Here is a 21,328-nt window from a genome sequence, read left to right on the forward strand (position 1 = left end):
AAAATAAAATATTTGGTAAGAATTCTGGAAACCTTGGATCCAACAGCTGAGTCATCATTTACCTGATAAAGCAAACTAAGAAAAGCTATTGTACTTAAGATCACAACCCTGCTCAGCACCAGCTCGCCCTCCAAAGCCCTCCATCTGCGTCTAAAGCCATAATGTTTTCCTAGACTGAAGTCTAAGCAAAGTCATTTCTGATAAGTGATGGAGAGGAATAGTTTTCTTCGCAGCTTTTCTGTTTTGAAAAATGAGCCTCCAGGGGCCTGTTGCCACAAAATGTCTGCTCAACCTCCACAATCATGGCTGTAATTAAGAAAGATTCCCTGAGTGCTGTTTCTTCTACCTTACCACTTTCCCATACCAATAAACCATGCACTTCTTTAAGGGATGGTTTGAGCTTATCTAAAGCCACATGTGTCTTTGCCATGTGTTTGGATGTGTGGCCATGCACGTGAGGATGAAGAAACCAGCAAAGCAGGAAGAAGGCTGCATTTGATGTTATTTTTAACCAGATCTCTCTGAGCCCAGGGAGTCTGATCCACCACTAAACACAGTACGAAGGGTGTTACTGTAGTTGGGTGTCCTTTCCTTAATCAACAGAATGTCTATTCTTTCTTTCCACCCAACAACGTTAGGCTGTGTATTCATTTGCCAAAACTATTTCAGAGGCCCTTGTTCATTCCACTCAAGCCCTCTATTTTTAGGAAAAAAGCAACACAACTCATTCCCGGCACCAGATGTTAGCAGTGCTGGATTTTCTTCCCTGATCTATAATTCCTACCCCTTAAAGCCAATGTCTTGACCTGGGAAGTACTTGGCTACTGCATCGTAAGGCTGACTACATTGTTGCCTCCTATCTTGTCTTGAGAATGGATGGGGTCTGAAGTGCAAGCTCTGAAATGGGCTTTGTGAAGGAGCATGTACCATCCAGACTTTCCACACCTGTGCAGCAGATGCTTCAAATCTCCCATGACTCGTGGGCTCCTGCACCCTGCTCAGATGGTGCCTCTACGGCAAGCAGGATCCCATGTTTAAGACAGGTTGCTGTGCTCTGGATGCTAGTTGGCTCCATTGAGTCTTTTGCTACCACCTCTGAGCAAACAATCTTGTCTCTGGTTGGACAACATTAGCTTTCTGGCTGTCTTTGCTTTGACATGATGCTGTTTCTTCACATTCTGCTTTGTCCTTTGCAGGGTATATCCCCAGCTATTTAGACAAGGATGAGCTGTGTGTAGTGTGTGGGGACAAAGCCACGGGATACCACTACCGCTGCATCACCTGTGAAGGCTGCAAGGTAAGTGCCAGGGTCCCCAGCACAGGCCATGGTGCAGCACCAGTCCTCTTCCAGAGAGTCACTAGAACTCAGTATTAAAAAACAAAATCCAACACTCATGGCCTCCAGCCACCAAGGGATCCATTGGTCTTCTTCATTTCTGATAGACTCAAGGTCTGAATTTCCCTTTTTCCCAAATCATGAGTAACTAAATAAAATTTTGCAGCAGGGTGATATTTTATTTCTTGTGTTTTCAAAACAGAAAGACAACAAAAAGGAAATAAATTAATAACACTCACTTGAGTTTTAAAGCATTTTTTAATATATAATCAACCCAATACTTCACTGTTTCTCCTCTGAGTTTGCATGCAATGTCTGAGAAGACTGAGTTTGCTCCTCCACAGCCTTTGCTTCTGTGGACTGCATGAATACGTCACTTCCAAGGGTTCCATTAGGCAGAATCTTTGAAGCCACTTAGTCCCAATTATGTACAGACATTTATTCAAAGTGGCTTTCCACAGAGCCTTAATAAATGGAGTCAGGTTGGAGCAGGTAATTTTGTGCTCTACAAACCTTTCTTCAGGAGAGTCTTGACAAAAACATACTGGTACATTCATTTCTCCAAAGGGAGCTTACATCTGCCTACTTAGAATCATAATCAGTGAAATGAAGATAAGCTAAGCACTATGGAAACGATCTTTTGGTCCATCAGCCTAGGCTCGAAAATAAAAGTAACAAGGCTTAAGTCAGTGTGGTACCCATGCAGCTGATGCTGTGTAAATGGGATGTCTTAAAAACCAGGGAAGGACTTTGTATTTCCTGTTAAGTTTACAATTAAACTTTATTGAAGTTAAAGAAAAGACTACTTCCTCTTCCTCTTCCTCTTGCCTTCCCTTCCCTACCTCTTCCATCTTTCCTCCATGCTCTCCCTAGCTTCCTTCATGCCCTTGACTTTAAATCCCCACAATTAACAGGTTAATTCCATTCACACCAAGATGGGCTCCACTTCCCTAATGGGGATTTTCCATGCAGGTCCCTATTTTTTGCATATAACATTAAGAAGCACTGTGACACCATGGCATCTCTACAAAAGCAGCAATCACTGTCCTTTCTGAGATCCTGGGATCTCATCTGCCAGACCATCAGCTGGAATGAGTGTGTGGCAAGAGACTCTCCTTCCCCAAGATCCTTTTGATACAGAATTTGTAGATGACAAGACTAGGCTAAAGGTTGTGTTGCGTCTATGAAAATAAGGTCTTGTGGGGTTTAAAAAGCTAATCCCAAGACCTGGCTGTGGATTAATTAGGAGATTTGCAGTTGCAGACCATAGTTTCATTGCTTTATTTGAGAGGAGTAAGGCTAGCTAGGTCTGGTGCCTCTGGCCTATGATGCCAGCTGCTTAAGAGAGTCTCGGGAACACAGCAAGTTCCAGGCTATCCTGGGCTACTGAGTGAGTTGGAGGCTAGCCTGGACAACTTAGACCCTGTCTTAAAAATAAAAAAAATAAAAAGTACTGAGCCAGGTGGTGGTGCATGCCTTTCATCCCAGCAGAGGCAGGAAATCTTGAGTTCAAGGACAGCCTGGACTACAGAGCAAGTTTCAGCACAGCCAGTGCTCACCAAGAAAACCTGTCTTGAAAAACCAAAAACTAGACAAACAAAAAAATGTCCTGATGATAGGGTATAGTAGCAGAGTACCATCATGTCCAAACAATCCTGGTGCTGAGGAAAAATAAGCAATAAGATTATGTAGCTTTAGATTCATTCGCTTACTTCCAAGATGAAGAGTTGAAACTAGTAACAGAAACTAGCCTTTGTCTTGTTTTCTCTGAATCGGCCCCAATGTATAAAGCTTCACCTTCCTGGTTAGACCACATTATGATCCTCTTACAACATTATCATAAGAACAAATTTGAATTGAGAAAAAATATAATTAAAGTCACTGCAACTCTTAAATCCCCAAAGCAGCTCTAAAAACTGGCTGTGCCTATGATAAGACACATTTCCAGCAACTTCCCTAACAAGGGGAGAGTCGAGTTTTCACTCCTGACCCTACCTCACTAGTATCAACTAGCCTTGGCCCAAGACTACTGGGTGTTTAGAGACCTGATTCAGCTGAAATTTTCTTAAAAGAAATACCGCATAGAAGCTAAAGAGATGACTAGATGGTTAAGAGCAATCCCTGCTCTATCAGAGGACCTTAGTCCCCAGGGCCCATAGCAGACATCTCACAACTACCCATAACTCCAGATTCAGGAGATCCAAAGTCCTCTCCTGGCCTCTGAACCCACCTGTACATGTGGGTTGCACACACACACACACACACACACACACACACACACACACACACACACACACACACACTTTAAATAAATCTTTTAAAAGCATCACATAGCATGACCTAGGTTCCATGTGTCTGTGCGTGTGTACCAGATCAGATCCTGTTTGTAGGTTGTCCCCATCACAGACCCAAAAAACAACCTGGGAGTGACAAGAGGTTCTCAAGATCTCCTAATATGATGAAGAAGCAACTTAGGAAAGATTGAAAGAGTTTTTCAAATGTAACATCATCTTCAAGAGTATCTGGAGATGAAAAGGTCACACCTCACAGTTTATTCAAACCTACAGTGGATACAGACAGGCTGTATTGCCCTAGCAACAGAAATATTTTGGAGTTTTTTTTTTTTACTTCCATGATGTGCAAGTTTGCATTTTGTAGAAGAAAAGTTGATGTTGCTCCACCACAGACTTTGTTTTCAAAGAAAGACCTAAACACAACAGTTCCCTCTAAATACTAACCTGAAGTGGTTTCATGCTCCAGTTTCATGCTATTGCTGTGATAAAATTCTAACAAAAAGCAATTTGTGGGAGGAAGGAATTTATTTGACTTACACTTGCAGGTCACAGATCATTATTGGAGGAGTCAGGGCTAAGGGCCAGAACAGTTGATCTCTTTCTTAGGTAGACACAAATACAACCTGTTTTCTTGGATCTTTCTCATTTAGGGTTTCTTTAGAAGAACCATTCAGAAAAGTCTCCATCCATCTTATTCCTGTAAATATGAAGGAAAATGTGTCATAGACAAAGTCACTCGCAACCAGTGCCAGGAATGTCGCTTTAAGAAATGCATCTATGTTGGCATGGCAACAGACTGTAAGTAGATGCTCTTCATTTGCTTGATATTGAGGAGTGTTCACTGGGGGGAAGGGTTTAGTTCAAGATCAACAAAGAAAGCAGGAACCTTTGTGGACACAGTCTGGCTCTCATATACACCCCACTCTGTCTGCCTTGCTGTAGAGGAGGTGGGACCCATTGGTTTTTTTCTTCCTGACTTACCAATTCCCAACTCCAAAGCATCCAGATAATGTGGGGAGGGGTGGTTAGGGAATCCCTGTATGTGTTTGAAGGGTAGCCTACTAGCCACCCTGTTTCACACTACAAATGAGATGACTTGTCCATGTAATATAGTCACTTCTTACACACAGGCTTCATTGTGGAGAGGTTTGCAGGCCAGTCCTTGGTTTTTCAAAAACAAATAAATTAATTTGGTTGACATTTTTGGAGATGTGATACTGGCAGAAAACATCGTGTCCAAGAATGTTTTAAGAATTCAAAGTTGAATGTTCCCACATGAATCATCAACTGTTGGTTGCTTATTGTATTTTTAGCCCCAAAAATTATTTTAACTAAAGATGCACACCCAGTTTTCTAAGTGCCATGGCACAGCCAGTGAGTTTAGACCTGGGTCTCTCCTCCCAACTCTCCATCAGGGATTTACGCATCACCTTAATTATTATAAAACAAGACTGTGCCATTCAGAATATGCATTCTCCCCTCTGCCAGGAGTCAGATAGAATGATTTCCACAGCCATCATGCTTGCACATCAGAGGTTTCAATCATGAGTTTAAAAGAAAAGGAAAACAGGAAAGAAAGAAAAGGCAATGAGAACTTTGCTGGTATAAGGAAAAATAATCCTAGTTTATATAAATAATGTTCTCCCTGAGAATATATATATATATATATATATATATATATATATATATATATTTTCCTCATAGAGGAAAACTCTATGGCGAGTGTTAAGAGATCATTTCGGGTGTCAGACTGGAAGTACTGTCCATCTGCACCTCAAGCCCAGGGCATCTTTACCTCTAAGGATTGAGCCCTTTTTTGACCTGGATGTGAATATTGTTAGCTTAATACCAAATATGTATATGTCACTGTTCCAAACCACTGTTATTTAAGTGGCCATTTCACTATTTTATGAAATTTAAGGTGTGAGTAGTCATGGAGTTTAATACTCAAGGTCCATCTGAACAGTGTGAGTATAAATGCTGAGGTCTTTTACTTGCTTATGAGACATTTTAAAAGGTCCATGTTTCTCAACATAAAAATCTCTGCTCAGGGACAGCCAGATATTTCAGCAGATAGAGGCACCTAACAAGCCTGACAGCCTAAACTCAATCCCTGTGACCCATATGATGGAAGGAGAGACCTGATTCCCACAAGGTGTCCTCCTACTGTGCTGTGGACATGTGCACACCTTACATACATACACACACTAAATAAATTAAATCATTAAATAACAAGAAGAAAGGAAGAAGGGATGGAGAGAGCAAAGGAAGGAGAGGTGGAGGGAAGGAGGGATGGAGGGAAGGAGGGAGGGAGAGAGGGATGGAAGGAAGGAAGAACGAAGAGAGGGAGGGGAGAAGAGAGGGACAGAAATCTCTGCCCAAGTCCCAGACCTACCACTGACTAGGTATGTGGCTCCAGAGTTAAGCTTCACATTTCTTGCTTGAGAAATCATCACCTACTACACAGACCCAGGTCCAGGATTCAGTGTGTAGCACATGTCAAATGCAATAGTGTGATATGCTGGAAGCCTTTGGGCAATGGAGCTGCAGGCATTGTGGACTTTTAGAAAGTGAACCAAAGTTACCTTGCAGGGCTACTCCATATTTCCCACATTATCAGATACTCATGTGACGTTAATGATCAATCCAGATGAGATCATCCGGGATTGCTTGTGAATTAGCTGAGAACCTTGCTTCTCTTCTTCTTGCTATGTCTGCCCTTTACATGGCCCAAGAACAGTCAGTTGTAGGAACTGAAGGCATGGGTCCTGGGTCTTCCCCCACTTCTACCATGAACGAACTTTATGTGTGACTTTAGGCAAGCCACAGTCTCTAGATACATTCCCTCCTGTGTGAAAAGAGCAGGATGGCCTAGATACTGCCCAAGGTCATCTAAAACCTGAGTGTTGGAGATGGGCAGATGACTCGGGTAAGAGTGCTTGCTGTGAAGGAAAGAAGCCCTGAGTACTAACCTCCAGAACCCACATAAAATCTGGCCATGGCCACATGTACCTGTAACCCCAGTGTTGGTGGTAGAGACAGGTAGATTTTGGGGACCCACCATCCAGGAGCCTCATCGACCAGGAGCCTCATTGGCCAGGAGCCTCACCGAACTGCAAGCTTCAGGTTCAGTGAGAGGCTCCATCTCAAAAAATGTATAGAAGGATTGAGCAAAACACCTAACATACTTCTCTGGCCTCTGCATGTGTACGGAGTAGTTCACTATCACACACACACACACACACACACACACACACACACACACACACACACACACACACAATTTTTAAGTAAATAACAAGATGGAGAGGGTATGCACCAGGTAAAGGTACTTACCACACAAGCCTATTGATATCCAGGACCTACATGGTCAAAGGAGAATACCAAGTCCACAGAGTTATCTGCTGACCTTCACAAATGTGCCACAGCATATGTGCACCCCCCCACACACACATAATAATAATAATAATAATAATAATAATAATAATAATAATAATAATCTTTAAATAAAATAAAGCCTGAGCCTGTCAGTCTCACAAGTCTAGTGAAACTGTCCCATTTGGAAACTGACCATAGAAAGATAAGTTCTGCACAAATGGCAAAGCTTATGACTACAGTCACTGAACACTTACAGTTCATTGCCATAGTGCAACCTTGTGCATGAGTATTATTGATGCCATCTAATAAGGGAGACATGAAAGTTCAGAGAGCCTAAGAAACTGCTTAGAAGTCACACAGCTAGAAAGAGATAGTGTCAGGGTTCAAACCCAAGTCTTTCTAGATTCCAAGCCAAGCCTCCTCATCTAACATCAAGGGAAGATGAGGTACAAAGTCTTGTGAGGCTCAAGAGAGTCCCCATCCCATCACAGTCTGCCCCGATGGGAGCCAGGAAGAGTCCTTTTTCCTCCCATCACTGCTCCAGCCAACTTCCTGAACTGGAAGTACAACCCCAGGAATGGATGCAGATGGCAGTTCAGTTGATTTGCCAAGTAGTGGGGGTTGTAACTCTCTATTCTTCAGTCTGATTTTAGGGCCACTGCCTTCTGTAGAGCTGAATTCCTGGTGCCCAGGCTCCTTCAAAGCTCTGTTTTGGAAAGTTGGTCTGGGCACTGGAAGCTTGGCCCTGGGCTCACACTGGGCAAGGTTCATCAGAGGCAGTTTGCTATGGAAAGGAGAATGTGCCTAGTGTGAACCACTAAGCCAGTGGTTCTTAACCTGCGGGTCACAGCCCTTTCACGAGAGTCACCTAAGACCATTGGAAAACACAGATGTTTACATTATAATTAGTAACAGCAGAAAAATTACAGTTATACAGTAGCAACAAAATAATTTCATGGTTGGAGGTCATCACAACATGAGGGACTGTATTAAAGGGTCACAGCATTAGGGAAGTTGAGAACCACTGCTCTAAACCATCAAGCCCAGGCACCTCAACACCCCCCCCCCGAGGAGCTCACAGCCTACAGTCTGCTCCAAGCTCTAGGTTACCTGCAGTCCCTCTCACCTTTCTCCCTCGCAGTGGTGCTGGATGACAGCAAGAGGCTAGCCAAGCGGAAGCTGATAGAGGAGAACCGTGAGAAGAGGCGGCGAGAAGAGCTGCAGAAATCAATTGGGCACAAACCAGAACCCACAGATGAGGAATGGGAGCTCATCAAGACTGTCACCGAGGCCCACGTGGCCACCAATGCCCAGGGAAGCCACTGGAAGCAGAAGCGGAAATTTCTGGTAAGGTTCCTTGCCAGGCTCACTATCCATGTATCTCCCATTTTCTGCTTCCATTTGGAGTCCTCTGGATTCTGCTGTCCTTAGTGTCCCACTTTCCTGATAGTGCAGCTCAGAGAGGCCAAGAGATGGAACTGCAGTCGTGCTAATCTGGGTGCAGAAGCTACTGGTGCAAATGGTCCTTCCCTGGAGTCCAGAGCAGCTTCCCTGGCCTCCCACCTCAGGGTGCTTTTCTGTGAAAGAGACAGAGCTGGGACCTCTGTCTGGAAAGTCTGATACCTTCTGGCTCTTACCCTTCCCCCTCCCGCTTCTGCCCAGATTCCCAGTGTACATACTCAGCCTTCAAGGCTCCTCCACATGCAAGCCCCTTTCAGCAGAACCTCTAGGAAGAAGGGCCTCAGACCTCAGATCTAAGTTTTGTTGTTGTTTGGTTTTCAGATTATGGTTTTTCCGTGACGTTATTATTGTTGTTTTTATTTTACATCCAGACCACAGTTTCCCCTCCCTCCTCTCCTCAAAGTCCCTCCCCATGATCTAAGTTTTTATCTGCCGAAGTCAAAATGCTTATCTAGGAATAAAAACTTGAGTCCAGGAACCAGGGAATACATGTAGTGATGGGGAAGGTATAGAGACAAGGCAGATCTTTTAGGGTCCATGGGTGCTTATTGGATTTTAGAGTGGATGTCCTTGCCAGCCATTTCTCATCTAGACTTCCTGGTACTCTGAGGTTGCTAGAGCTACTATCCCCATTTTACAGATACATAAACAAAGTCCAAAGTCATACATGGATAGTAAGTGGTTAAACCAGGCCCCAAAGTCAACAGGTCATCTGGTCCAAGTCACTTCACTCACCTCATCAAACAGACTATCTGCTCTAGGCAGTATCTAACCAAGACTGGTTCTGCTCTCAGTATAAGACATAAAGGCTTCTGTGGGCACTTGCTGACTGCCAGGCCTGTGGATCTGTCTTACATCATCAGAGTTGCTCCCTCTAAAACAAGAAGAAATAGCAGTGGAATTACCTGTGCACTGCAACGGCAGCATTACAATGCAGTGGGTTTAGGCTTGCAATCATAGCTACACAGAATGCCAAGGTCAGAAGATTGCAAGTTCAAGGCCTGCTTGAGTTACAGGCCCATCTTAGGCAACTTAATAAGATCCTATCTCAAAAGTTAAAGCAAAGAAAGAGCCTGGGATATAGCTCAGCAGGAGAGCACTTGCCCACCCTGCGTAAGGTCCTGGGTCCAATCCCCAGGACCACAAATAACAGTCATAAAAGGAATTTTGGGGCAGGGGGCAGGGCTATGCATAATCCACCTATCCTGAAATCCTCTCACTGGCATGTGAACAGATACTGTCACATGTCACCAGTACTTTGTTGATGGTCTCTATTAAAGTCACCTAACACTGAAGTGATGCTCATGATATGCTAGATGCAAGCCTAGACCCTGCAAGCCCTGCTCTTCAGTCCCTATCCAACCCTATAGGCAAAGATAGAGCACCTCCATTTACAGAGAGCAGTGTATGGGAAGCTCATGGGGGCTCCCACAGCTAGATTGTGCTAGAACATGGGAAGTATGTACAGCCAGTGCCAGGCCTCAGGACTTCTTCTGCCTGCCACTCATGTAGCCTTTAAAGAGGTCTTGGAGGGCAGCATCCTGGTGCTTCACCTTTGGATCCACCCTATTGTGCCTGTCTGGAAATTCAATTGCACTAATTCTGGATTAACAAGCCAATTCCAAACCAATATATCTAGACCACATCAGTGCAGAAACCAGCATGCCCACAGAACTAAGTCCATCTAAGTCTACCCTTGCCTCACATGTGTGGGCCTGATGCTGCATTCTCATTTCAAGTAGCCCACAAGGAGTGGAATTCAAGCTGAATTCTGACTCAGATGGAGGACTCAGGGGCCATTCTGGACCTCTGGGAAATTTCATGCTTTTATTTTTTTAACCCCTAGGTGGGGATGAATTTAACTAAATCTGTTTCTATCATCAACAAAGTGTTTCTTTTCAGAATCTAGAGGTTTATCATCTTAAGTTACGTGTATGCATGTGTGGGGATATGTGTATATGTGGGTATGTATTTGTCTGTATGGGGATATGTCTGTGTATGCTTGTGTGTATGTGTGGGGATATGTGTGTCTATGTGTGTATCAGTGTGGGGATATGTGTATGCATGTGTGTATGTGTGGGGATATGTGTGCCTATGTGTGTGGGTGGGTAGGGATATGTGTATGTGGGTACAGATGCCCCCAGAGACCAGAGGTGTCAGATCCCTCTGGAGCTGGAGTAATGGGTGGTGGTGAGTCCTCTAAACTGAGTGTTGGGAACCCAACTTGGGTCCTTTGCAAGAGCAGTATACACTCTTTACCTGAGCCACCTCTCCAGTCCAAGATCTATTTTTCTGTCTAAAAAGTATCCACTGGGACTAGCAGGCAGGCCTGCCTTCAAGCTCTTGCTTGAGTTCTTGCTTGTTGTTATCATTTGGTGACACTGTGCCATTATTCTCCTCCCTGGCTCCCCTCAATGAGAGGCTATGACAAGGAAGTATAAGCTAAACAAACCCTTTCCTCTGTCAAGTTGCTTTTGGTGAAGGTGTATTATCACAGCAACAGAAAGCAAACTAGAACAATGTCTATGTACCAAAAGTTTGCCATGGCCAGAAGGACATTTTCAGGTTGGTGTGCCCTCTTTGTGTTTAGAGCACTATATACTATTGCATTGGTTTTTATGTGCTGATGCTCCACTTTGTTCTGGAAAGGGATGTGAAGACACGTGTGGCCTTGGTAACACAGTAGCCATGAAGGATTAAGAACCATATGCTGTCATGGAAGCTACACTATTCACTTACCAGGAATGAGTATCTGATCCCCCAAAAGAACCGCTTCTTCATTTGTCCCCTAAGGACAGGTTCCAACCAAGTCAGAAAAAGAAATGGGGGGGTTGTTATTGTTTTGTTTAAAAAGAAGAAAAGAGAAATTTCTGAGACATGAGACTTAAGACTTAAGGCCCGACAGAATGGGTAGACTAAGAAGAGGAACAGGGTAAATGGCTGACCGCCATGGCCGATCACCATAGAGAGAGAGAGCGGGGAAACAGAGACGGGAGAGCACAGAGAGAGAGAGAGAGAGAGAGAGAAAGAGAGAGAGAGAGGGGAGAGAGAGAGAGAGAGAGAGAGAGAGAGAGAGAGAGAGAGAGAGAGAGAGAGAGAGCGCGCGTAAAGGGGCAGGAGCCTATCTTTTAAAGGGGTGCTCTGCACCTGCGTGCAGACTTCTTTCCCATGGAACCTTGGGCTGACCAGGGTATTGCCTGAATGGATTCCACCAGGTAACAGGGGCAGGCCAGCATAATGCCTGAACCTTTCAGGGTTGATCTGGTTTTCAGATGTATTTCCATCTGAGAAAATGAGAGTGTTTGGCAAATGGGGAATTTTTGTAAAATCCATGCCATTTCATAATGAACTTAAAACCATGCTGTCAAACCCCATCCAAAAGCATTTAAACCATGTTGTTTTCATGCTTTTCTTCAATCTACTGCAATCTCCGAGGTTACAGAAATGTTTTCAACAGTGAAGACACTGTTATGAAAAGCAGAAGTGGGCTGAGGAGGGAGGCTTGTTTCTACCCTCTCAGTGGCAGGAAGATGTTGGTACAAAGCCCACACCCACTAACAGCCCCCTGTGTACACTGTCGTCATCATCTTGTGACACTGTGCCACTATTCTCCTCTCTGGCTCACCAGAGAGGCGCAGCTGGCAGACTTTCTATACAAGTATAAAATGTGACCTTTAGAGTCAGGACAGACTGGCCCTCGTTCCCCCAAACCTCCCCCCTAGCAAAATCACTGCCCTGTGTCCACATTCTTAACTGTACAGTGTCAGAGGGGCACAGCCTGGAGCATCAGATATGTCCATTGGTGGTCTATGTGGTCAGATCAGGGGACAAGCATAGTCTACCACCCCAAATCATTCTCATTTCAGAAGCAAGCAGGAGAACCTAGCTGTGTGGGAGCAGACACTGGAGCCAAAGAGCCTGGGCCTAATTGTGTGACCTTGAGGAAGCTATGTCACACACTGGCCTACAGTTTATTTGCTTTGTGGGTATCTCAAATGGTGTAAAACTGGCCACTGTAAAGGTACAGTGGTGCCAGGCATCTCGTGCTCCATGCATCATCCCCACCTCTTGACACTCTCACCATCTTATCCTGTTCCTCCCAGGAAGTATAAGCCAGGAGTCACATCCAAGGCCCCAAGGTCCTGAGTGTCAGGGTCCTTCTATATGGCTTTGTAATAGTGTGAGCAGACACCTGTTGAACAAACAAAGAGGACTCAGCCAGGTGGATGAGAGTGCCAGAGAGCTGCTAGGCTAAGCTGAGATGTCCTTGGCTTCTAGCCAGCCATTGAAACAAGGCCAACTGGCCACATCTCCTACTTACCTTGAACAATGCTAAGGAAACCTCAACACGGAGAGCCAGCTGGCAGAGATCTGTGTAACCCCGTCCTCCCCAGTGCTGAGCGGAGACTGATGCCTGCATACACCTGAACCCCTTTTCTGTACCTCTCTGTCTCCACTGCCCAGAGGAGCCAGGCGGCTGTAGGTTTCTGAGTCTACATCCAGAGCATCTTCCTAAGTGCCCCACTTCTGACTGTTTTACTCCAAGCCCATAGTGTAGCCCAACTCAGCCTGTCAGTAGAAGCTTCTCACTTTGACTCAACCCTTCCCCAAAACAGCAGCCAGATATCTCATCAGGCCTCTGTTCTGTTTGTAGACCCTCATTGAGCATTGTTTTAGATTTAGATATTTCTCTCCCCCTATGATCCATGGGGTCCAGCACGATGCTTCTCTGCTGGGCTCCATCCCTCTGGATCTCTCCTCCATCCTCTGAACTCTGCACTGGTGTATTAGTTACTCTTCTCAGAATTCTGACAAATCCCTGACAATAAGCAGCTTCAAGGAAGGAAGGCTTCCTTGGGCTTACAGTTTGAGGAGACTAGTTCATTGGGACCATCCTAGTTAGGGTTACTAGTGCTGTGACAAAACACCATGACCAATGCAACCTGGGGGTGCAAAGGGACTATTTCAGCTCACACTTACAGGTAATAGTCCATTCCAAGGGAAGTCAGGGAAGGGGCTCATGCAGGGCAGGATCCTAGAGGCAGGAGCTAATGCAGAGGCCATGGTTACTGGCTTGCTCCCCATGGCTTGCTCAGCCTTTTTCTTATAAAACCCAAGACTACCAGCCCAGGGATGGTACGACCCACAATGGGCTTTGCCCTCTTCCATCCATCATTGCTTAGGAGAAATGCCTTACCAGATCTTATGAGGGCATTTTCTCAGTGAGGTTCCCTCCTTTTCCAGCTTATTCCCAAGTTGATATAAAAACTAGCCCACACAATGGCCAAGAAGGCATGGCAGTAGGAACAGGAGGCAGCTGGTCACCTTGTATCAGCACTCAGGAAGCTGAGAAGAGACAGGAAGTGGGGACTGGGCAGCAAATCTTTATGGATTACCTGCCAGTGCCCTACTTCCTCCATCCAGGCTCCATTTCCTAAAGGTTACATAACTTTCTCAAACAGTGTACCAGCAGGTGTTTGCGCATGTGAGCCCAAGAGGAACATTTCATATTCTAAACATAACCACTGGCTCCTCCCTCTACCTCCAATATTCCTCCTTTAACCCCATAGACAGCTGTCACCGTGGCATTCTTCAGGTCAAAGCCCTGACCACTGTGCTTCTCAACCAGACCTTGGTACCACTCATCTCCTGACCTTGATGTACTAACGACGTCTCCAGGCTTATCACTAACTGCAATTCTTCGGTGAATTTATTTTTCTTGCCTATCCTTGATCACCCCTCACTACAACTTGTCTTGTAAGACATTATTCACTGCTGTAATTTCAGCATTTAGAGTATTTACTTGAGATGTGCTGGCAATTAAATATATGAACAAGCATACTGTCTGCCCCCTTTCAGGCAAAGACCTGGTACACAGCAGGCAAAAACACGAAGCCTTAGTCGTTTCCCTTTGAGAAGTCTCTGTCTTGGATGAGTGCCTAGATAACTACGAAAAATAAGAGTAACAGATGTTCAGCACCAGGATAGTGATACCCATTGGCCACCAGGACTGTGCAAACGAGGTCAACATTATTTCAAATGAGGTCATCTAGCAAGATGTCTAGGAGCAGGCAGGATTTGAGTTGGGGTTTGCAGTAGACAGAGATAAAAGATTGAAATAGGAGCTTCAGGGGAAGGAAAGATCCAGACAGAAGGCTGCAGTAAAAAAGACAAAGGCAATTTGTGGGATAGAGGTGAAGAGGTCAGATGTGCTGACCCAGGTGGTCCATTTAGGGCATGGAGGAAGGAAGTCAGTGTTACTGTTGGAATGCCCTATGCGCAAGCTAAGGCAGCTGGCAGGTCCAGAGGCAAAACAGGTGAACACAAGCCAGAGTCATAATTGGTGCTGGAGTTTGGTATTGCGGCACAAATACATACTGGACATAGGATCAAACCCATTTCAAACCCATATTGTGACCTAAGGTCCTGGTCACAATAAGGTATCAAACAGATTCAAGAAGAATCCAGTCCTTATGGATGAAAATTCCACAGGGAAATTACATGGGCATTTGCAAATACCAGATGGCAACTCATCTCCTTTGCAGATTCTTTTTCTTTTTCCCTAGTACCTGAGATCCATTATGGAAATAAACCTTGATAATACAACAGAATGCTTTTTTCCACTCTGATGTTTGTTTCCCAACAGAAAAGCTGTTCCATCTGGGCTGTAATTTTATTGTTGCCATATTCCCTTGCATAATGTTCCTCCTTCCTTCAAGTTGCTGGTCACAGGAAGTGATCCCATTGCTTTTCTAGCCACAGACAGAATGAAAACTAGTGGACAGCAGCATTGTCAAGGACATGGCACTGACCATTTCAATACAGTCAAATTAGTCCTATCTAATAGACGTTTGAGGGTCTAGGCTCAATTCCAAGCACTCATATTCCAAGCTCAAAACCATCTGTAACTCCAGTCCCAGGTGATCCAATACCTTATTTTGGCTTCTATAGGCACTAGGAATACACGTGATGCACACATGCATACAGGCAAAACATTCACAAACGTGAAATAGAAATAAATAAATTTTAAAAATAAATTAAAATTCCTCATTATAATCATCACCATCTAGAAAGCAACTGAAGAAGACATCTGACATCAACCTCTGGCTTCTATATGTACATATATACATGATATGCACTAATGCATATATACACACATACACACAAGCATACATATATACAAAAATATGTTATTTTTGAGATGTTCCTACATGTGTGTGTGTGTGTGTGTGTATGTGTGTGTGTGTGTGTGTGTGTGTGTGTGTTGTGTGTGTGTATAATATCAGTACTTTTCACTCAGAGCTTCCTACCATGTTACTATGTGGCCATGCTCATTTTAGCAGCTAATCTTCTGATAGGCTTGTGAAGAAGATAGGAAGGCAAAAGCAACCTCCTGATCTGGGCAAGAAGGGATTATCAAAGCCAACAAGATTCTTAAGATGCAGGGAACAGTGACCTCAAAATAGGTCTGATGTACATTTTCCCTCAGCTCAGGCAATGACAGAAAGTAGGACAGGAATTGTATACATCATCATTCCATCTATCCCATCTGTGTCCAGAAAAGCCACACCATTGGTTATCCCAGAATATTGCCATTCACTGTGAAAACATGACATAACCCAGATTCCATCCATTTGCTACCACCCAAACAATCAAATGAAAAAAAAAAAAAGAAAGAAAAGAAAAAACGCACAGATGGACCTATGGAAAATTTTAAAGAGGTCAACACTGCCCACATTTTCTGTGAACACACACATTCTCAGCATCCTTCCCCAGGTTTGCGGAGACTGGCTACCACTGTGGCTCCTGAGATACTGGCAGCTTGAGGGTAATAGTGATCTCCTGCCCTGTGAGATGTGACCACTACCAGGATATGGGAGTAAGTTGATTTCTGCAGTGTCCCAAGCTGAACATTGTTATTGACAGCCTGGCATCCTCAGAGGGGCCCAGAAGACCAGCAGCAGCACATCCCATAACCTCCTTAGAAAGAGATCCTTTACTCTGATAACACCCTATAGAAGGCTTCACCATCCAGGGGAAGCAGAAAGTATATGTGAGAGGTAGGGTTTTAGTTGGGGAGGGGTGGTAGGGGAGGAAGGGAGGGACAAGGGAACTGGGATTGTCATGTGAAACAATCTTGTTTCTAATTCAAATAAAAAATCTGCAAAAATAAAATAAAATAAGAAAGAAAGAAAGAAAGAAAGAAAGAAAGAAAGAAAGAAAGAGATCATTTAGTCCCGCCTGATTCTGCATCCAGACATGAGGGGTGAGGCCTTGAAATCTGGAACACAGTGAAGTTTGGAGCCACAGGGTCCTGTCTCAGGCAGTGGGCACTGTTGTTGTGACTACTCCATAGAGTCCTGCCATGAGCAGTGGGCTTTGTTGTGACTACTCAACAAATAGGGAAGGGTAATTCTTTTTTTATTTATTTAAATTAGAAACAAGCTTCTTTTAGATGTCAATCTCAGTTCCCTCCCCCTCCCCTCCTCCCCTGACCCCTGTCCCAACCCCTTTCTGCTCCCCAGGGAGGGGAGGCCTTCCATGGGGGATCTTCGAAGTCTGTCATATCATTTGGAGCAGGGCCTAGACCCTCCACAGTGTGTCTAGGCTGAGAGAGTATCCCTCTATGTGGAGAGGGCTCCTAAAGTCCATTTGTTTACTAGGGTAAATACTGATTCACTACCAGTGGACCCATAGATTATCCAGGCCTCCTAACTGACACTCACATTCAGGGGGTCTAGATCAGTCCTATGCTGGATTCCCAGTCTGGAGTCCATAAGCAACCCATTGTTCAGGTCAGCTGTTTCTGTGGGTTTCTCCAGCCTGCTCTTGACACGTTTGCTCATCACTCCTCCCTTTCTGCAACTGGATTCCAGAGTTCAGCTCAGTATTTAGCTGTGGGTGTCTGCTTCTGCTTCCATCAGCTACTGGATGAAGGCTCTAGGATGGCATATAAAGTAGTCATCAATCTCACTATCGGAGAACGGCATTTAAGGTAGCCTCTCGACTATTGCTTAGATTGTTCGTTGGGTTCAACCTTGTGGATCTCTGGACCTTTTCCTAGTGGCATAATTCTCTTTCAACTGATAATGGCTCCTTCTATTATGGGATCTCTTTTCTTGCTCTCCTCTATTCTTTTCCTGACTAGATCTTCCTGCTCCCTCCTGTCTTCCTCTCCCCTCCTGTTCTCCCCTTCTCTTTCTTCTAACTCCCTCTCCCCTCCCCCATGCTCACAATTAGTTTAGGAGATTTTGTCCCTTTCCCCTTCTCAGGGGGACCATGGGTCCTCCTTATTTCCTAGCTTCTCTGGCATTGTGGATTGTAGACTGCTACTTCATTGCTCTCGATATAATCCATATATGAGTGAGTACATTACCATTTTTGTCTTTTGAGACTGGTTTACCTCACTCAGGATGGTTTCTTCTAGTTCTATCCATTTGCTGTGAATTTCAAGATTCCATTGTTTTGGGGTTTTTTTGTTGTTTGTTTGTTTGTTTTTTGTTTTGGGGGTATTTTGGTTTGTTTTTGTTGTTTTTTTTTTTTTTTTTTGATGCTGAGTAGTAGTCCATTGTGTAAATGTACCACATTTTCTCTATCCATTCTTCAGTTGAGGGGCATCTAGGTTGCTTCCAGTTTCTGGCTATTACAAATAATGCTGCTATGAACATGGTTGAACAGATGTCCTTGTTGTATGAATGTGCATCTTTTGGGTATATGCCTAAGAGTGAAATTGCTGGATCTTGTGGTAACTGATTCCCATTTTCCTGAGGAGTTGCCATACTGATTTCCAAAGTGGCTGTATGAGTTGGCACTCCCACCAGCAGTGGAGGAGTGTTCCTCTTTCTCCACATCCTCTCCAGCATAAACTGTCATTGGTGTTTTTGATTTTAGCCATTCTGACAGGAGTAAGATGGTATCTCAGAACTGTTTTGATTTGCATTTCCCTGATGGCTAAGGATGTTGAGCACTTCCTTATGTGTCTTTCAGCCATTTTAGATGCCTCTGTTGAGAATTCTCTATTTACTTCTGTACCCCACTTTTTTTATTTTTTCCAAGGCCCTCAAAGTTTATTGTGATATGCACAGTACACAACTTTACCACACTGCTTACAATCCACTTTTTAATTGGATTAGTTGGTGATTTGGAGACTAGCTACTTGAGTTCTTTTTATATTTTGGAAATCAGCCCTCTGTCAGATGTGGGGTTGAAGGTCTTTTCCCATTCTGTGGGTTGCCATTTTGTCTTGTCGACTGTGTCCTTTGCCTTACAAAAGCTTCTCAGTTTCAGGAGGTTCCATTTATTAATTGTGTATCTCAATGTCTGTGCTACTGATGTTATGTTCAGGAAACAGTCTCCTGTATCAAATACTTCGAGGGTACCACCTACTTTCTCTTCTAACAGGTTCCGTGTGGCTGGATTTATGTTGAGGTCTTTGATCCATTTGGACTTAAGTTTTGTGCATGGTGATAGATAAGGATCTATCTGCAGTCTTCTACATGCCAGCATCCAGTTATGCCAGCACCATTTGTTGAAGATGCTTTCTCTTTTTCCATTGTATAGTTTTAGCTTCTTTGTCAAAAATCAGGTGTTCATAGGTGTGTGGGTTAATATCAGGGTTTTCAACTTGATTCCTTTGGTCTACCTGTCTATTTTTGTGCCAATACCAAGCTGTTTTCGGGACTATAGCTCTATAATAGAGCTTGAAGTCAGGGATGGTGATGCCCCAGGAAGTTGCTTTATTGTACAGGGTTGTTTTGGCTATCCTGGGTCTTTTGTTTTGCCATATTAAGTGGAGAATTGTTCTTTCAAGGTCTGTGAAGAATTATGCTGAGATTTTGATGGAGATTGCACTGAATCTGTAGATTGCTTCTGGCAAGATTGTCATTTTTACTATGTTGATACTACCTATACCAGAACATAAGAGGTCCTTCCATTTTCTGGTATCTTCTTTAATTTCTTTCTTTAAAGACTCAAAGTTCTTGTGAAACAGGTCTTTCACTTGTTTGGTTAGCATACCCCAAAGTATTTTATGTTGTTTGTGGCAATTTTAAAGGGTGATGTTTCTCTGATTTCTTTCTCAGCTCATTTATTATCTGTATACAGTAGGGCTACTAATTTTTTTTTTTTAGTTAACCTTGTATCCTGCCACTTTGCTGAAGGTGTTTATTAGCTGTAAGAGTTCCCTGGTAGAGTTTTTCAGGTCACTTATGTAGACTATCATATCATCTGCAAATAGTGAGAGTTTAACTTCTTCCTTTCCAATTTGTATCCCCTTGATCTCCTTTTGTTGTCTAATTGCTCTAGCTAGAACTTCAAGGACAATATTGAAGAGGTATGGAGAGAGTAGGCAGCCTTGTCTCTCCCTGTTTTTAGAGGAATCTCATTGAGTTTCTCTGCATTTAGTTTGATGTTGGCTGTTGGCTTGATGTATATTGCTTTTATTATGTTGAGGTATTTTCCTGTTATCCCTGATTACTCCAAGACCTTTATCATGTAGGGCTGTTGGATTTTGTCAAAGGCTTTTTCCGGCATCAACTGAGATCATCATGTGTTTTTTTTTTTTTTTCTCAGTCTGTTTATATGGTGGATTAAATTAATGGATTTTCGTAAGTTGAACCATCCTTGCATTCCTGGGATGAAGCCTACTTGATCATGGTGGATGATTTCTCTAATGTGTTCTTAGATTCAATTTGCCAGTATTTTATTGAGAATATTTGCATCAATGTTCATGAGGAATATTGGTTTGCAGTTCTCTTTCTTAGTTGTATCTTTGTGTGGCTTGGGTATCAAGGTTATTGAAGCCTCATAAAAAGAGTTTGGTAATGATCCTTCTGCTTCTATTGTGTGGAATACTTTGAGGAGAATTGGTATTAGCTGTACCTTGAATTTCTGGTAGAATTATGCACTGAAACCATCTGGCCCTGGGCTTTTTTTGGTTGGGAGACGTCTTATGACTGCCTCAATTTCATTAGGGGTTATAGGTCTATTTAAGTTGCTTATCTGTTGTTGATTTAATTTTGGTAAGTGAAATCTGTCCAAAAAATTGTCCATTTCCTTTAGATTTTCAAATTTTGAGGAATATAGGTTTTCAAAGTTTGACCTGATGATTCTCTGGATTTCCTCTGTGTCTGTTGTTATGTCCCCCTTTTCATTCCTGATTTTATTAATTTGCATGTTCACTCTCTGCTGTTTGGTAAGTTTGGATAAAGGTTTGTCTATCTTGTTGATTTTCTCGAAGAACTAACTCTTCATTATATTGATTCTTTGTATTGTTCTCCTTCTTTCCATTTTATTGATTTCAGCCCTCAATTTGATTATTTCCTGGCATCTGCTCCCCAGGGGTGTATTGGGTTCTTTGTTTTCTAAAGCTTTCAGTTGTGCTGTTAATTCTCTTGTGTGATTATTCTCTTGTTTCTTCATGTAGGCACTTAGTGCTATGACCTTACCTCTTAGCACTGCTTTCAAAGTGTCCCATAAGTTTGGGTATGTTGTATCTTCATTCTCATTGAATTCTAGAAAAATCTTTATTTTTTTTTATTTCTTCCTCTACCCAAGGATGGTGCAATTGGGCATTATTCAATTTCTATGAGTTTGTAGGTTTTCTGCAATTTGTGTTGTTGAATTCTAACTTTAAAGCATGGTGGTCTGATAAGATACAGCGGGTAATTTTAATTTTTTTGTACCTGTTGACGTTTGCTATGTTGCCAAGTATGTGGTCGATTTTAGAGAAGGTTCCATGTGGTGCTGAGAAGAAGGTATATTCTTTTGTGTTTGGATGGAATGTTCTATAGATGTCTGTTAAATCTAATTGGGTCATAACTTCTGTTAGTTCCTTTGTTTCTTTGTTAAGTTTCTGTCT

The 21,328-nt window shown here is 43.3% G+C and overlaps 1 protein-coding gene across 1 annotated transcript in view; it reads left to right on the forward strand.

Annotated features, from left to right (window-relative positions):
- Thrb (thyroid hormone receptor beta) overlaps nucleotides 1–21,328 on the forward strand; it is a 239,456-nt gene that overhangs the window by 206,559 nt on the left and 11,569 nt on the right. The window contains exons 5-7 of the mRNA XM_027389385.2: nucleotides 1,197–1,297; nucleotides 4,281–4,428; nucleotides 8,150–8,355. Of these exons, the coding sequence (XP_027245186.1) occupies nucleotides 1,197–1,297; nucleotides 4,281–4,428; nucleotides 8,150–8,355 (455 nt within the window). The remainder of the gene's footprint in view (nucleotides 1–1,196; nucleotides 1,298–4,280; nucleotides 4,429–8,149; nucleotides 8,356–21,328) is intronic.

Source organism: Cricetulus griseus (genome assembly GCF_003668045.3).
Source record: "Cricetulus griseus strain 17A/GY chromosome 1 unlocalized genomic scaffold, alternate assembly CriGri-PICRH-1.0 chr1_1, whole genome shotgun sequence".
Lineage (NCBI taxonomy): Eukaryota > Metazoa > Chordata > Mammalia > Rodentia > Cricetidae > Cricetulus > Cricetulus griseus.